Below are 13,015 nucleotides of genomic sequence, written 5' to 3'. Positions count from 1 at the left end.
TCCCTGGTACTGGCATCACTCCCCCATCCCCAGTACCACCACCCCCAGTACCAGCATCCCCCACCCCACAAGTACCACTGGGGACCCCCCTTAAGGGCCACCCCGTGGACTCCCAGTCATGGCCACAGAGTACTGGGATGGTCACACCACGGTTGGCAGCAGCAGTTGCCCCTTAGGGCAGAACGGGGGAGGACAAAAACAGCCCCAGTGCCCCCCGGGACCACCTCATCCCCACCGCTGCGGCTGGAAGGGGCAGCATACGCGGCAGCGGCATGCGGTCACCGATGCTGGCCCCACTGCTTCCCCTCGGATGCAAAAGTCACCTCCCCATAAAAAAATTATCATTTTTGTGATGGGAAATTGTTGGCATAGGAAACCAGCATGGGGATGGAAAATCAGGATAGGGATGGAAAACCAGTGCGGGGATGGAAAACCAGAAGGGGGAGGGAAAACTAGTATGGGGATGGAAAAGCAGCATGGGGAAACCTAGATGGGGATGGAAAACCAGTGCGGGGATGGAAAACCAGGATGGAGATGGAAAACCAGGATGGATATGGAAAAGCAAGACGAGGATGGAAAAGCAGGATGCAGATGGAAAAGCAGGGTGTGGATGGAAAACCAGGATGGGGGTGGAAAACCAGGATGGGGTTGGAAAACCAGTGCAGGGATGGAAAACCAGTACGGGGACAGGAAATCGTCACTGGCACCGCAGTCACCGCCCCAGTACCAGTGCGAGTGGCTTCACCACATGCACGTATATATACATATATATGTTCTGGGCACGTAATTGCCCTTCAGCCTCCGCGCTTTCCTGGCCCGGGGAGTTTTGTCCCGGGATGGGGACTCAGCCGAGCCAGGGCAGGATTTTCCAGTCCGTGGCATCCCACTCCCAGGAGGGTGGTGGGGAGCAGCACCCTGTGCCCAGCCTGGAATAACACTGCCAGCATCTCCAGCTGGGAGAAAAGCCCCTTTTCCAGAGGGAGGAGAACCGCAGGGATTAGCATCGACGCTGGAAGGACGGAGGCGGTGGGGAAAGGCCGGCTCGACTCGCCCAGCCGAGCAGGGGGCCCAGCTCTCAGGGTGCCCCGCGGCCGTCTGGGCACATGGGGGCTGCTCCCCCCGCACCGGGGAAATCAGGTTGAACCTCCTTTGTTCCCAGCCAAGCCTGTAATTAGCACTTGGCCCATGCCGGCAAGCAGGATCTAGCCCTGGGAAGGAGCCGCAGCCCCCTCGGGGTGTGAGGCCGGGATCACTGAGCCTGGAAAACTCAGCTCACACTTGGCTGGCAAGCAGCTGGAGCTCACCGTCCTTCTCCCTGTGTTCCTCCCTGTTTTCCCGTCTTCTTCCCAGCCTGTTACTAACCCCCAATCTTGGGCATTGCAGAAGGGGACTGTGCCCCGCAGGGACCCCGTCCACAGATGTGGACCCACCCGCAAGAGCTTTCCCACCCCCCCAAGTGATGCCCAAATCCCAGATCCCTCCTCCCAAGGTGGCTGCAAAGGGGACAAGAACCTTCCAGCCTGAGGAGAGGGACCTCACCGCGACCAGACCCTCTCCCCAAAATCCCGGGGAGGCTTTGCCACCCGTTTTGGGAATGGCCTTGACTGTGGGGATCCCACGGCGGTGACTCAGGGATGCTGAGGGTTGCGAAACAGGCCTGGGATGGTTTGGGAGACGCCTCCACGCAGCCCTGCCAAGCCCAGCCGCCCCAGGGATCCTGTTGGGGGAACAAGCCACGGCAGCGTCTGGGCTTTGCACAGTGGCTGACCCGTCAGGCAGGTTTCCTGGAGCAGAGAGCCGAGCCGGAGAGAGCCATCTGGGGCCGGGCATGTCCCTCTGCCCGCTTGCAGGCTGACGGAGCCCCCCTGGCTCTCTCCTCACCACCAAAGCCATGCAGGCGGCTGGGTTGCTGCTGGCTTGGGCACTGCTGCGTCCTGCCGGTGCCCAGCAATGTCATCTTGCCAGCCCCGGCAACGTCCTTCGCTTCACCGACATGCACGCCGAGATTCGGGTGCCAGCACTGCACCGGGTACCCAGCTCGCTCGATCCCCTCTACGGCCTCGTCCGGCGCTGCCTGGATCTCATCCAGCAAAACCCCCTGCCCACAGGTGAGTCCTGAGCCGGGGAGCTGGGACCCCTCCACCGCAGGTGCTGGGACTGCCAGGGTTTTGCTGGCTGCAATCCCCGTGTCCAGAGCTGCTCCAGGGTGGCTGAGCTGCTTCATGGAGGACGATGCTGCTTCCATCCTGGTCCTGCTGCCTGCAGAAGGTTGGGGGTGCATTGGGTGGGACATCTTTTACCAGGGCCATGGTTTCTTTTGCAGAGCTGCTCAGGACAGCCCTGAATGACCCCAGCTCTGTGCGGATGTCGCAGGTGAGCTGGGACGTGGGGTGGGAGAATCCCACAGGGACGGCACCTGGGCAAACAGAGTGCCCCAAGCTGGTTGCACCAGTGCCGACCGGGCTCTCCCGTCGCATAGGTGGTGCAGTATGAGCTGGGCTATGTTGTCTGCGCCGCAGTGGCTCTGCTCTTCACCGTGGCCATGCCGGTGGCCGGGATGTGCTTCTGTTACTGCCGGAGCCGCCGGCGGTGTGGGGGCCGCCTGCGTGCCCACCGGCGTTCGCTGGGCTGCCGCCGCCACTGCCTGCTAGCCTGCCTGTCCCTCACTTCCCTCATCATCCTGTGAGTCCCCCAAAGTACCCCAAAGAAACAGCCCCCTCACCTTGGGTGGGGGGAACCGTGTCCTACAGGGCTGGGAGGCTTTGCCGGGCAGCCCCTCACCGTCTGCTCATCCCTGGTAGGACCAGCGTCGTCTGTGCTTTTGTCACCAGCCAGCGGGTGAAGTGGCAGCTGGAGCTGGGGCTGGGGGCTGTGCCGACCACCCTGCGCACGCTGCGGCAGCACATTGACAATGTCCCCCAGGTGGGTCCCCGAGGGCCTTCCCCCCCTGGAGCGGGGTGCAGCCCAGGGATGGCTGCGTCTCCCTCATGGAATAGTTTGGGAGGTGAGAGGAGCTGGCGTGGCTGCATTAAAAATGTATTTTGAATGGCAATGTGAGGCTTCCTCCCCTCCCGGCGGCTGCTACCACCGGCCGACCGGCTCCTCTCTCCTGGCAGGGGGTGCAGATGGTGGTACACCAGTTCGAGGTTCCCCGACAGCATATCATCTCTGATCTGGGTGGTAAGCACTGCGCTGTGCACTGGCAGGCCCCATCCCGAGCTTCCCGCTGGGCTGAGGTGCTGATGGGATGCCCGATGCCTTGCAGGGCTCAGCCGGAGCGTGGGGCTCTCCATCCACGCGCAGCTGAAGGCGATGACCTACACGGCACTGGCAGAGCTGCAGGACAGGGCTGGAGGTACGGCTGGGCGCAGCTCTCCCCGGGGCCAGTGCCGAAGCCTCGCTGGAGAGCCGGGGCAGCTGAGCAGAGCAACGTGAACTAGCCCTGGGCTTTCTCTTTAAGACCTACAGACCTCGCTGCACCATTTACAGATTCTCGACAAGACGGTGCGGGCGCTGGCGGCAGCGCGGGCTGAGCTGGAGCCAGTGCTGCGGGAACGGCATCAGCGGGTGGTTGCGTTGCTGGATGACCCGCGCTGCACCTCCTGCGCCAGCGTCCTGGGCAGGGCGCAGAGCCTGGAGCTGGGTGCTGACTACGGCAAGGTGGGACAGGGTGCTGGTGCCCTCCCCCCCCCATTCCGGTAGCCCCAAGGCTCATGGGTTGCTTCTTCCAAGGTGCCATCGGTGGAGAAGGTTTTGAAGGCGCTGGCCGGTCTGCCCCGAAGCAACTTTGCGGAGATGATTCACCAGGTTGGGGGAACTGCGGTGAAGCAGGGGAGTCCGGTGCCGGCACATGGCTCTGGCCAAGCTGCTCAGCTCCCCCTCTTTCCTCACAGGGCAACGGTACCTTCAACTCCATCCCGGAGCTGGCTGTGGAGAGGATGGCGCAGGTCATCCAGGGTGAGTGGGATGGTTGGACCAAGCGGGGACACCGTCTATGGGGTGAATCCCTGTTTGGGGACACAGGGTGGGATGCGGGGCCATCCGCCCCTCCAGCATGGGCTTGGCCCCGCAGATCTGCGGGATGAGATGGCCCGCATGACGGAGAAGGTGCAGTCCATCGCTGATGGCTTCCCCCTGCCCGACTACACCCGGCCTGTCAGCGAAGCCCTGGTGAAGGTGGAGGACAGAAGCCAGCCGTACCTCCGGGAGGTGGAACGCTTCGAGCAGTACAGGTGACACCAGGGAGCATGAAGGGTTGCAGGGGGTGCAGCAGAGATGTGTGTTGGGCCCCCCCAAGCCATAGTTAGCGCATCAGCCCTGTATCTCGAGGCTGTGCCCTGCTGCTCTTTCCTCCAGGTGGATTGCGGGTACGGTGCTGTGCTCCATCATCCTCCTCATCCTCGCCTGCAACGTGACAGGGATGGCCCTGGGGGCATATGGGCTCTCCAAGCGGGAGGACCCAAGTGACTACGAGTGCCGAGGAGAGGCTGGTGCCAAGTTTCTCCTGCTGTAAGCATCTCTCTGGGTGCTGGGGGGGCTGTTGCCATCTCACACATCCCCCACCCTCAAAAATCAGAGGCGCAAAGCCAAGGGAGGGACTGGGAGCTGGCTGGGTGGAAAGGCTTTTGAAGCCACCGCCTGTGCCGGCAGGTTTGGGAGACACTGCTCCTCCCTGCTATCTGGCAGCTCCTGCGCCCCTGTCCCGCTGCCCGGCACACCCCACTCCTGCAGGCCCTTCCCAGGCAGCCCGGCATGCCCGGGCGCAGGAGGGAACCGCAGGGCTGCAGCTGTTCCAGCAGGTCCCCACAAGCCCTTCTGCCTGCTCGGGTCTGCAAAGCCACCACCACCACGTCCTCTCCCCCTTTCAGTGGTGTGGGCCTGGCTTTCCTGTTCTCCTGGCTCCTCATCCTCCTGGTTTTTGCCACCTTCCTGGTTGGGGGCAACATCCAGACGCTGGTTTGCAGGAATTGGGTCAACCAGGAGATTTATAAGGTAGGTGGCCATGCATCCACCCATTGCCCCATGAATCTCTGCTTGTGTGCAGCAAAATGCCTCCAAACGCTCTGTGTCCTCCCTCTAAAGGTCCGGAAAAGCCCCATCCTGAACCAAAAGTTTAGGATTAAGTCCTTGGATTTGCATCAGCAGTGGGGAATTGCCCCGGTGCTGTTAAGTCACTCGAGGCAACGATGCTCCTACCTGCAGGAGTCCTCCGGTGTTTGGGGATCCCTGGGGTGCTCAGGGCCAGCATCACGCTGCGATGGGCTGAGAGCAGGGTGCAAATGGCATCAGGGCTCATCCCGTGGCTGCACACACGCAGGCAGGTCCCTGCACGGGGCTGTCCGCAGCTTTCCCTCTGAATCCTGCCTGGCAAGGCTCTGCAACGGGGATCATACAAACAAAGACAAGATTAGCTCTGGCTGGGATGCGGTACCCCAGGACGCACCTGCGAGGGTAGAGCACCCCCAAATCGTTGCTGGGAATGCCTGTGCCTCACGCTGACCCTCTTCTCCCTCTGGTTTGACCCAGTTCATTGACACCCCTGGGAACCTGCCTCCATCCATGAACCTCAGCCGTCAGCTCAACCTCAGGAGGGACTCCAACCTCAGCGCTGCATACCGGTGGGTGCCACAGGAGCCCCCCTCTGCACTTTTGCATTGGAGAGCTAATCTGGGGTCACACTGCCAACATCCTTTTGCCTTCTAGGGAGTGCAAGAGTGGTGCGGGGCTGTGGGAGGTGCTGCATCTTGACAGGTCCTACGATCTGGATGAGCACCTAAAACCCCCCAAGGTGAGGGCTGGCTTCTGCCAGAGCTTCTGGTAACGCCACAGGGATGCACACGCTTTACTGGGGTTACTGGGATGGAAGTGCCTGGCCACAACGACGCAGCATCCCCCCATCTCGCCTCCACAGTACACAGCCGATTTCCAAAAACGCCTGAGTGACTTCACGGCGCGCTTGGGTGACGTGCGGCTCCTCCGCAGTGAGGGCAGGCAGGACCTGGAGACATTTGCTCGCAGTGGCCTGGATGAGGTGGACTATGGGCGCTTCCAGGAGGAGGTGAGAGGATGCTTGCAGAGAGCTAGTTCCCACTGCGGAGGGCAGGATGCAGCCCAGCCGTGCTGGGGCCAGCTTCCAGGGTTGGATTTTGGGCAGCCACCAACTCCATCTTCCCCCAGATGAAAAACCCCGTGGTCCAGACCAGCCTCCCTGGCTTGGCGAGGAGCCTTGAGGGGCTGCAGAAAATGCAGGTGAGCCGTGGGGCGGGCGGTGGGGGCTGCCTGTGTGCCCACAGGGCTGTCCTCACCCCGCTGTCCCCCTGCAGAGGAACAGCACGGTGGCAGGGCGGCTGGCTGCTGAGGCCCGGGCTCTGTGGCAGATGCAAAACTCCACGGTGCAGTCGCAGGAGGCTTTGGTGGTGAGTCCATGCTGGGCTGGTGGCTTGCGGTGCTTCTGGCATTTGTCCAGCAGTGTCCGCATGAAAGGGTCAATGGGGCTTTTGCACCCTTCTCACCTCCCTGTCCCGCAGGCAAAGCTGGGGGAAAGTGTCCAGTTCCTCTCCCGCTTGGCGCCGCACCTCCAGGTACTTGTGTCATTTCTTCTAGCTCTGAAAAATATGTTGTGCCCTATGGGTCCCACCTGCCAGCGTCCGAAAAAGCCAGTTACAGGGTGATGGCAGAGCCAGGAAAAATGCCATCCTGGGAGAATCAATCTCCTTTAGTTATTAGATTTGCTGCTGCAAATCAGAAATCCTCCTGCAGCACTCACTGCATTTCAGTGTCCCCAGCAGAGCCGTCCCACGGTGTTTGATCTCACCCGCTCCCTGTGATGGGGTTCCTTTGCTTGGGACAGATCCCTCTTTCCCTGCCCTCTGGCAATCAGATCCCATTCGAAGTCAGGCATGCGCATGGTCCTGCACACTGTCCCTGGCATCCCCGGGGCAACCATCCTGCTGCTCAGTGCTCTAAGGATGCTCTGTCCTCCCTGTGCTTCCCCAGGAGCGGGTGAAGACGACATTGGCCACCATGGCCTCAGTGGAAGCCCGGCTGCCTGTGCAAGCCCAGCAGATCCTCCGGCAGGTGAGCTGGGGCTGGATTAGCCCTCAGGGGTTACAAAATTCCCCACAGCCAGAACAAAAGAATGAGAACAGGGCACCACCAGAGGGGAAGGGCACCTGAAGCTTCCAGCCCTCGTTTCCAAGCCTGACATTAGCCCAGAGCTGGCTGGAGCTGGGCTGGGAAGCCCAGCGCTTGCCCTCCATGTTGCCTTCCCTTCTGCCCAGGAGATCGGCTGCTTCACGAGGAAGGAGCTGCGGTACCTCGCACAGTACCTGAACTGGGTTGGGCAGATGGTAGGTGCTCGTCTTTGCCGCAGGGAGATTCTTTGGGGCTGGGAGCCCCCATGGATGCTGCATGCAAGCCCCTTGCTGAGCTGAGGCAGCAAAATGCATCCCCCCCCAAGCCAGGAGCGGGTTTATGCTGTGTCTCCACTTCTTGTTCCAGCTGAGGGAGGATGTGGCTTCGTGTCAGCCGCTCGCCACAGCCCTGGACAATGGGCGAGTGATCCTGTGTGACCGTATCGCCGACCCCTGGGTAAGGATCCTGTCCCTGTCCCTCTGCGGGGGTCTGGTGGGGACCTACACAGTGCAGCATCCCACCCCCAACCAGCATGAAGTAGGGGCAGATGGGGCTGAGAGCAGCCCTGACACCCCCACACCGCCAGCACCAGCCACCGCAAGGCTCCCCAGACCCCTCCAGAGCCTGGGGGCTGCCTCTTCCTGCACAGCTCAGCGCGGACCCCTTTGCTCTCTCCTTGCAGAATGCTTTCTGGTTCAGCCTGGGATGCTGCACCTTCTTTCTCATCCCCAACATCATCTTCGCCATCAGGCTCACCAAACACTTTCGCCCCATCCGCAACCGGCTCATGTAAGCGGCGGGCAGGGGGTGGGCAGGTGGGCTGCCTAGAGTGGGAGAGATGTGGGCTCCTCCTTGATCCCCTGATGTTTTCTCCTTCGGCAGCTCTACAGGATCAGAGGAGACCTGTCCCTTCCACATCCCTCGCGTCACAGCACTCAAGCTCTAGGATGGAGGTCTGCCGGGTGCGGCTGCTTGCCCTGCACCCCAGGAACTGCTGTCAAACTCATGCCCAAGTGCTGCAGGGCTCTGCAGATGTCAGAGGCCCCCACCTCTGACATCTCTTCCTCAGTGTCCTTTGGGGCCTGAGCATCCTTCCTGAGTGCGGGGCACGTATCTCCACACTCTGCAGGGCTCTGGGTCCCTCTGACATCTCTTCTTTGGTGTCTGTTTGGGCCTGAGCATCCTTCCCAGATGTGGGGCATGTCTCCATGTTCTGTCCCTCCGACGTCTCTTTCTCGGCCACCTTTGGGGTCTGAGCAGCTGTCAGGATGCTCCCAGAGCCCGGCTGACCCAGGATGCAGGGGAGGGTTCCCTGCAGCTCTCACTGACTGCTGGCGTACCCCTCACAGACCCCACAGGGAAGGACACCTGCCCCACAACGCTTCCCCACACCCGGGACCCCCGGGCAGTGGGCACATTAAAGTCCTCCTCAGCCAAACCCGCCACTACCTGCTTTGTTTTGTGGCCATCATCCCCTCCCCCATTCTCTACAGGGCCGGAGGGGTGGGGGCAGCCCCCAAGGTGGGGAAGGGCGGCCTGGCCTGGCCCACCCACTCCCATGGGAGGCCCCCAAGGTGCTGGGAGCGGCGTGAGGGCTGGGGGCTGAGGCCTGCCCTGTGGCTCAGGGGGCTGCTGGGGCCAGGTGGGCTCCAGCCCTGCTGGAGGTGAGTGGAGCCATGGCTGGAGGGACTGTGGGGCCAGGGAAGGCCCTGGGGTGATGGCTGAGGGGCTGCTGGGGCCGGGTGGGGTCCAGACCCACTGGGGCTGAGGGGAGGCCATGGCTGGAGGACCGGGGAGCCAGGGAAGGCCCCGGGGCGATGGCTGATGGGCAACCAGGCTCCAGGCCCACCAGGGCTGAGTGGAGGCCATGGCTGGAGGGACTGTGGGGCCAGGGAAGGCCCCAGGGCAATGGCTGAGGGGCTGGTGGGGCTGGGCGGGCTCCAGGCCTGTTGGGGGTGAGGGGACGTGGTGGTTGGAAGGACTGTGAGGCTGGGGAAGGCCCTGGGGTGATGGCTGAGGGGAGGCCATGGCTGGAGGACTGTGGGGCCAGAGAAGGCCCCAGGGCGATGGCTGAGGGGCTGCTGGGGCCTGGTGGGCTCCAGACCCACTGGGGCTGAGGGGAGGCCATGACTAGATGGACTGTGGGGCCAGAGAAGGCCCCAGGGCGATGGCTGAGGGGTGCCAGGGCCAGGTGGGCTCCAGCCCACTGGGGCTGAGGGGAGGCCGTGACTAGACGGACTGTGGGGCCAGAGAAGGCCCCAGGGCGATGGCTGAGGGGCTGGTGGGGCACAGGTCCACTGGGGCTGAGGAGAGGCTGGGGGTGCTCCGAGGCTGGGCCCTGAGGAGGCAGCTGGGCCAGGCTATCAGGTCTGGGCCCAGGGGACCCCCATCTCCAGCCCCCCAGAGACCCTGCACATACAACCCCATGCAAGGCTGGTGGCCCTCCTGGCCCACAGGATGCTGTTATAATTAGAGCTTAATTAGAGGTGAGTCTCAGGGGCAAAACTATAAGTTAAGCAGATAGTTTCTGGCTCTTCAGTCCTCCCAAGGAAGCCCTGGCAGGGCCTCTGACTCCCAGTTTAGAGCATCGATGGCTTTATGGCATGAAATGCTTGCTTTTCATTCATGTGCTTCATCCTCTGACTTCAAAGCACTCTGTCCAACCAGCAAATTATGTACAAAATCTATACAGGATTAAAAATCAGCCCCTTCCAAGCGAATGAGGATTTCCCAGTATTTCCCTCACCGCAATACTCATGTTTACTAACCAACAGAGAAACGTCCCCTTTTTATGCATTATTAAAAGGCTATTGCTACCCACAGCCAGCATAAAATACCTGTTTTATGCATTATTTAGGTTATTGCTGCCTAGAGCCAGCTGGTTTTATGAAGTACTTGCCTGCAGAGGTCAGCATTGCTAAGGCTTTTTGCAAAAGGGATTGGGGAGCTGAAGCCCAAAGGAAGATTTCTGCAGGAATCCCCATGCCCACGGGTGGCTGCAGCCCATCTGGAAACTCCCTGGTGGCATCATCTGCAAAAACTAACTTTAACATGGAGTCTTTTGAAGTCAGAGGAAGGTTGGTGGTGGCGAGAGGCAGAGGTGTGGGGATGTTGGTACCTGGGATTCAATCAGAAAATAAGTCCACGACCCTTCTGTTCCCAGCTGGGTATGTTTTAAAGGCTTATAGCCACGAACATCTGAGATAATTAAAAGGGAAAGGCCTGCTTCATTTTTATAAGCCCTTCTCAGCAGTAGTACTACATTTTAAATAAAATAATACCCAGTGTGGTCCAGAAGAGCAAAGGGATTATCTACTTTAAATGGTAAGTAACGTAAATGCAATAATACTTGTTTAGCTGATCCACTGATTAAAAAATGGTACAAGTTTGCAAACAAATGAGCCAAATTCAGCTGGCTGTTCTTCCTAAAGTTATTTCATCTAGCTGGGTTACAGTAAATAACAGATAAGCACACAGACAAGTGATGAATAACAGAGGAATTCACCCCAAAATAGATGCATATTATAAATATGCATGGTTACCACTGCAATATTTCTGTTCCCTGCCTGGGAGGTAGATGGATTAAAAACGTGAGCAGTTGCATCTCTGAATTAATAGCAATTCACCAACAAATAATCCACAAAATTGTCCTCAACCAACTGGAGGACATTTTATCTTTTATGGGGGAAAAAAAAAAAAAAAAAAAAAGACAAGCTGGGTAATGATTTCTCACCCAAAGCAAGATCATGGTTTATGATTAACCTCCAATCCCTCCCCAAAGGCACACCTTGCATAGGCTGCCATACCTTCCCTCTGCTTGATTACTTGTATTGATAAATTGAAGATTGAAACTAGCTCATTTCCAGCTCCTGGATGTGGGTTAACTCCTCTGTCAGATGGGTTTTTTTCTATCTCAGTTTGGCTGGGATCCGTATTCTGTGCTTATAAGGACTTAACTAAACTGATGTTGATTAAACCCTTTCGCAAATCTTCCCCTTTTGAAATTCAACTCCTGTGCCACCTCACCTGGCACACCTTCCTCGTATTCTATCTACTAACCCTGAGAAGTGTCTATAATTAGTACATATAAGATCAATAATTCAAAGGGCTGGAGGGCAGCAGCATTGCTGTCTCTTCCTTGCTGGGCTGGGTCTGTGGCAGAGAGCTGGGAGCTCTGCTCAGCTCAGGTGCAGTTGCCCACCAACACCTATTTCAAGACATAAATTGCTCTTCTCTATTCCCAGAACTAAGGAGAAATACAGGAAAAGCGCTTGCAGCCAGTTTGGCAAGAATCAGCCTATTTCTGGAATTAAAATAGTATTCAGGTTTACTATTGTTATTTCATTTCCCTTTTTTCCCCCTCCCCATTTTTCAAGGAATGCCAACCTCCTTTCTTTCACCAGAAAAAGGATCCGTGACCTCTTCCATCTGTTTTTCTCATCATCCCCTGAAAAGAGCTCAGAAAGCTTAGATACAAAACCAGCTGCCGTGAAGAGCTGCTCAAAACTTCATTCCCATCCCACTCCCCAAAACATTCATTTTCAAGCTATTTGTGCAGGAGAGCTCCAGCAATTAGTGAGGGAGCAATAAGGGCCCAGTTCTCAGCTCTGTTTCTTAATCTCAGCTGAGGAGTTGAGTAATTATGTGAAACTTTCCTCTTTTTTTTTATCTAATGCATTATCTAATGCATCCTTAGCAGAGTAACCCAAGCTTCCAAACAGGCTGAGGTTTGTAAGAAATCATGTCCCAGAGGCTTTCCTCCAGCTTCCTTTATTTTTAGCATGACAAGCTCCTTGGGTTATTGACACTGCAAAAATATTTTGGACCGCACAGATGTTTCAAGCCAGAATATGAACAAGAAAACACCCTGGGAAAAATAAACTGTGTTGTATTATTAGTGCTGGTTATTGTTTGCTATTTAACGGCTGCGGATGGGGCTTTGCTTGCAGGAAGCCTCCTTGCACCGAGCCTGGTGCGAACAATTTGCCTGGTCCCCTCTGGCTCAGGATAAACAGCTGGTCCTGACCCGCCACTGTAAATGCAAAACTAATTTCCTCCAGTTTCTGTACTTTGATCATTATTCTCTCCCCAGAGTCCCCCTGGGCTTGCTGAGAAATGCACTGAAAAACAAGCTGAGGGCCAAGGTCGCCGGAGCTGCTGGGAAAAGGGCACATTAAGAGCTGTGTTGTTCAACAAGACGCAGCTTTAGGGATAATTGTAGAGAGAGAGGGGAAAAAAAAAATCTCTGCCCATCACTAGAGCAAAACACTGTTGTCCAAGCTGGGAGTCGTCTCCTCTGGTGCCTCCTCCCACCTGTGGACTCATAGCAAGGTTTATGGCCATCATAATTTTCCTCCATCCTCTCAAAGCATCGCTAGATAAAATGCCTTGCAGCCTGTGCATGACGCCTCTGGATTTTTGCTCTTGATGGCACAGAGATCATGGCAATCCCAAGCCCTGACAAGCCTGTGGGCTTCTTCCTTTGTAATCCAAGACCCGTGTCCAGATTTTACATGATTTACCATCCCGGCTTTCTCCACCCAGGCTGTGAGCTGCACCGTTGTGTGTTGTTTTGGAGAAGTTGAGGAGATAAAGGAGAAATTCTGTAGGGGATCTGTTGGCTCTGGCATCTCTGCTCAGTCCCTAAAGCTAGTACCTCTCAGCTCCAGACTGTGTTAACTAGATGGTACTATTGTGCATTATCTTTGCTGCTGTTTACCAAAACAAATGGCTAGCTGAGGAAAAAAAGCCTCATTTCAAAATGCTTTCTTCTCCACATCCCTGTCAAAGCTCACCTTCCTTATCTATACACAGCTTTATTTCTTAGGGTAGCCATTCCCCTAGCATTAATCTTGGGTCAGAAGCAGGAATATTATCTTTT

General features: G+C 57.4%; 1 protein-coding gene across 1 annotated transcript; it reads left to right on the top strand.

Annotated features, from left to right (window-relative positions):
- The first annotated feature begins 1,891 nt into the window (after positions 1 to 1,891).
- PROM2 (prominin 2) lies at positions 1,892 to 8,094 on the top strand. The gene is made up of 23 exons (XM_056321713.1): positions 1,892 to 2,108; positions 2,324 to 2,373; positions 2,480 to 2,682; positions 2,802 to 2,922; positions 3,117 to 3,180; positions 3,266 to 3,355; positions 3,461 to 3,660; positions 3,733 to 3,807; positions 3,894 to 3,957; positions 4,073 to 4,232; positions 4,357 to 4,509; positions 4,869 to 4,992; positions 5,527 to 5,618; positions 5,704 to 5,788; positions 5,912 to 6,058; positions 6,178 to 6,249; positions 6,324 to 6,416; positions 6,528 to 6,581; positions 6,997 to 7,077; positions 7,281 to 7,349; positions 7,501 to 7,590; positions 7,817 to 7,923; positions 8,017 to 8,094. Exons 1-23 carry the CDS (start codon positions 1,892 to 1,894, stop codon positions 8,078 to 8,080), a joined length of 2,475 nt encoding a protein of 824 aa, XP_056177688.1. The 3' UTR covers positions 8,081 to 8,094.
- The last annotated feature ends 4,921 nt before the right edge of the window (positions 8,095 to 13,015 follow it).

The sequence above is a fragment of the Falco biarmicus genome, chromosome 18 (genome assembly GCF_023638135.1).
Source record: "Falco biarmicus isolate bFalBia1 chromosome 18, bFalBia1.pri, whole genome shotgun sequence".
In the NCBI taxonomy this organism is placed as follows: Eukaryota; Metazoa; Chordata; class Aves; order Falconiformes; family Falconidae; genus Falco; species Falco biarmicus.
This window is presented reverse-complemented; position numbering and strand designations above follow the sequence as displayed.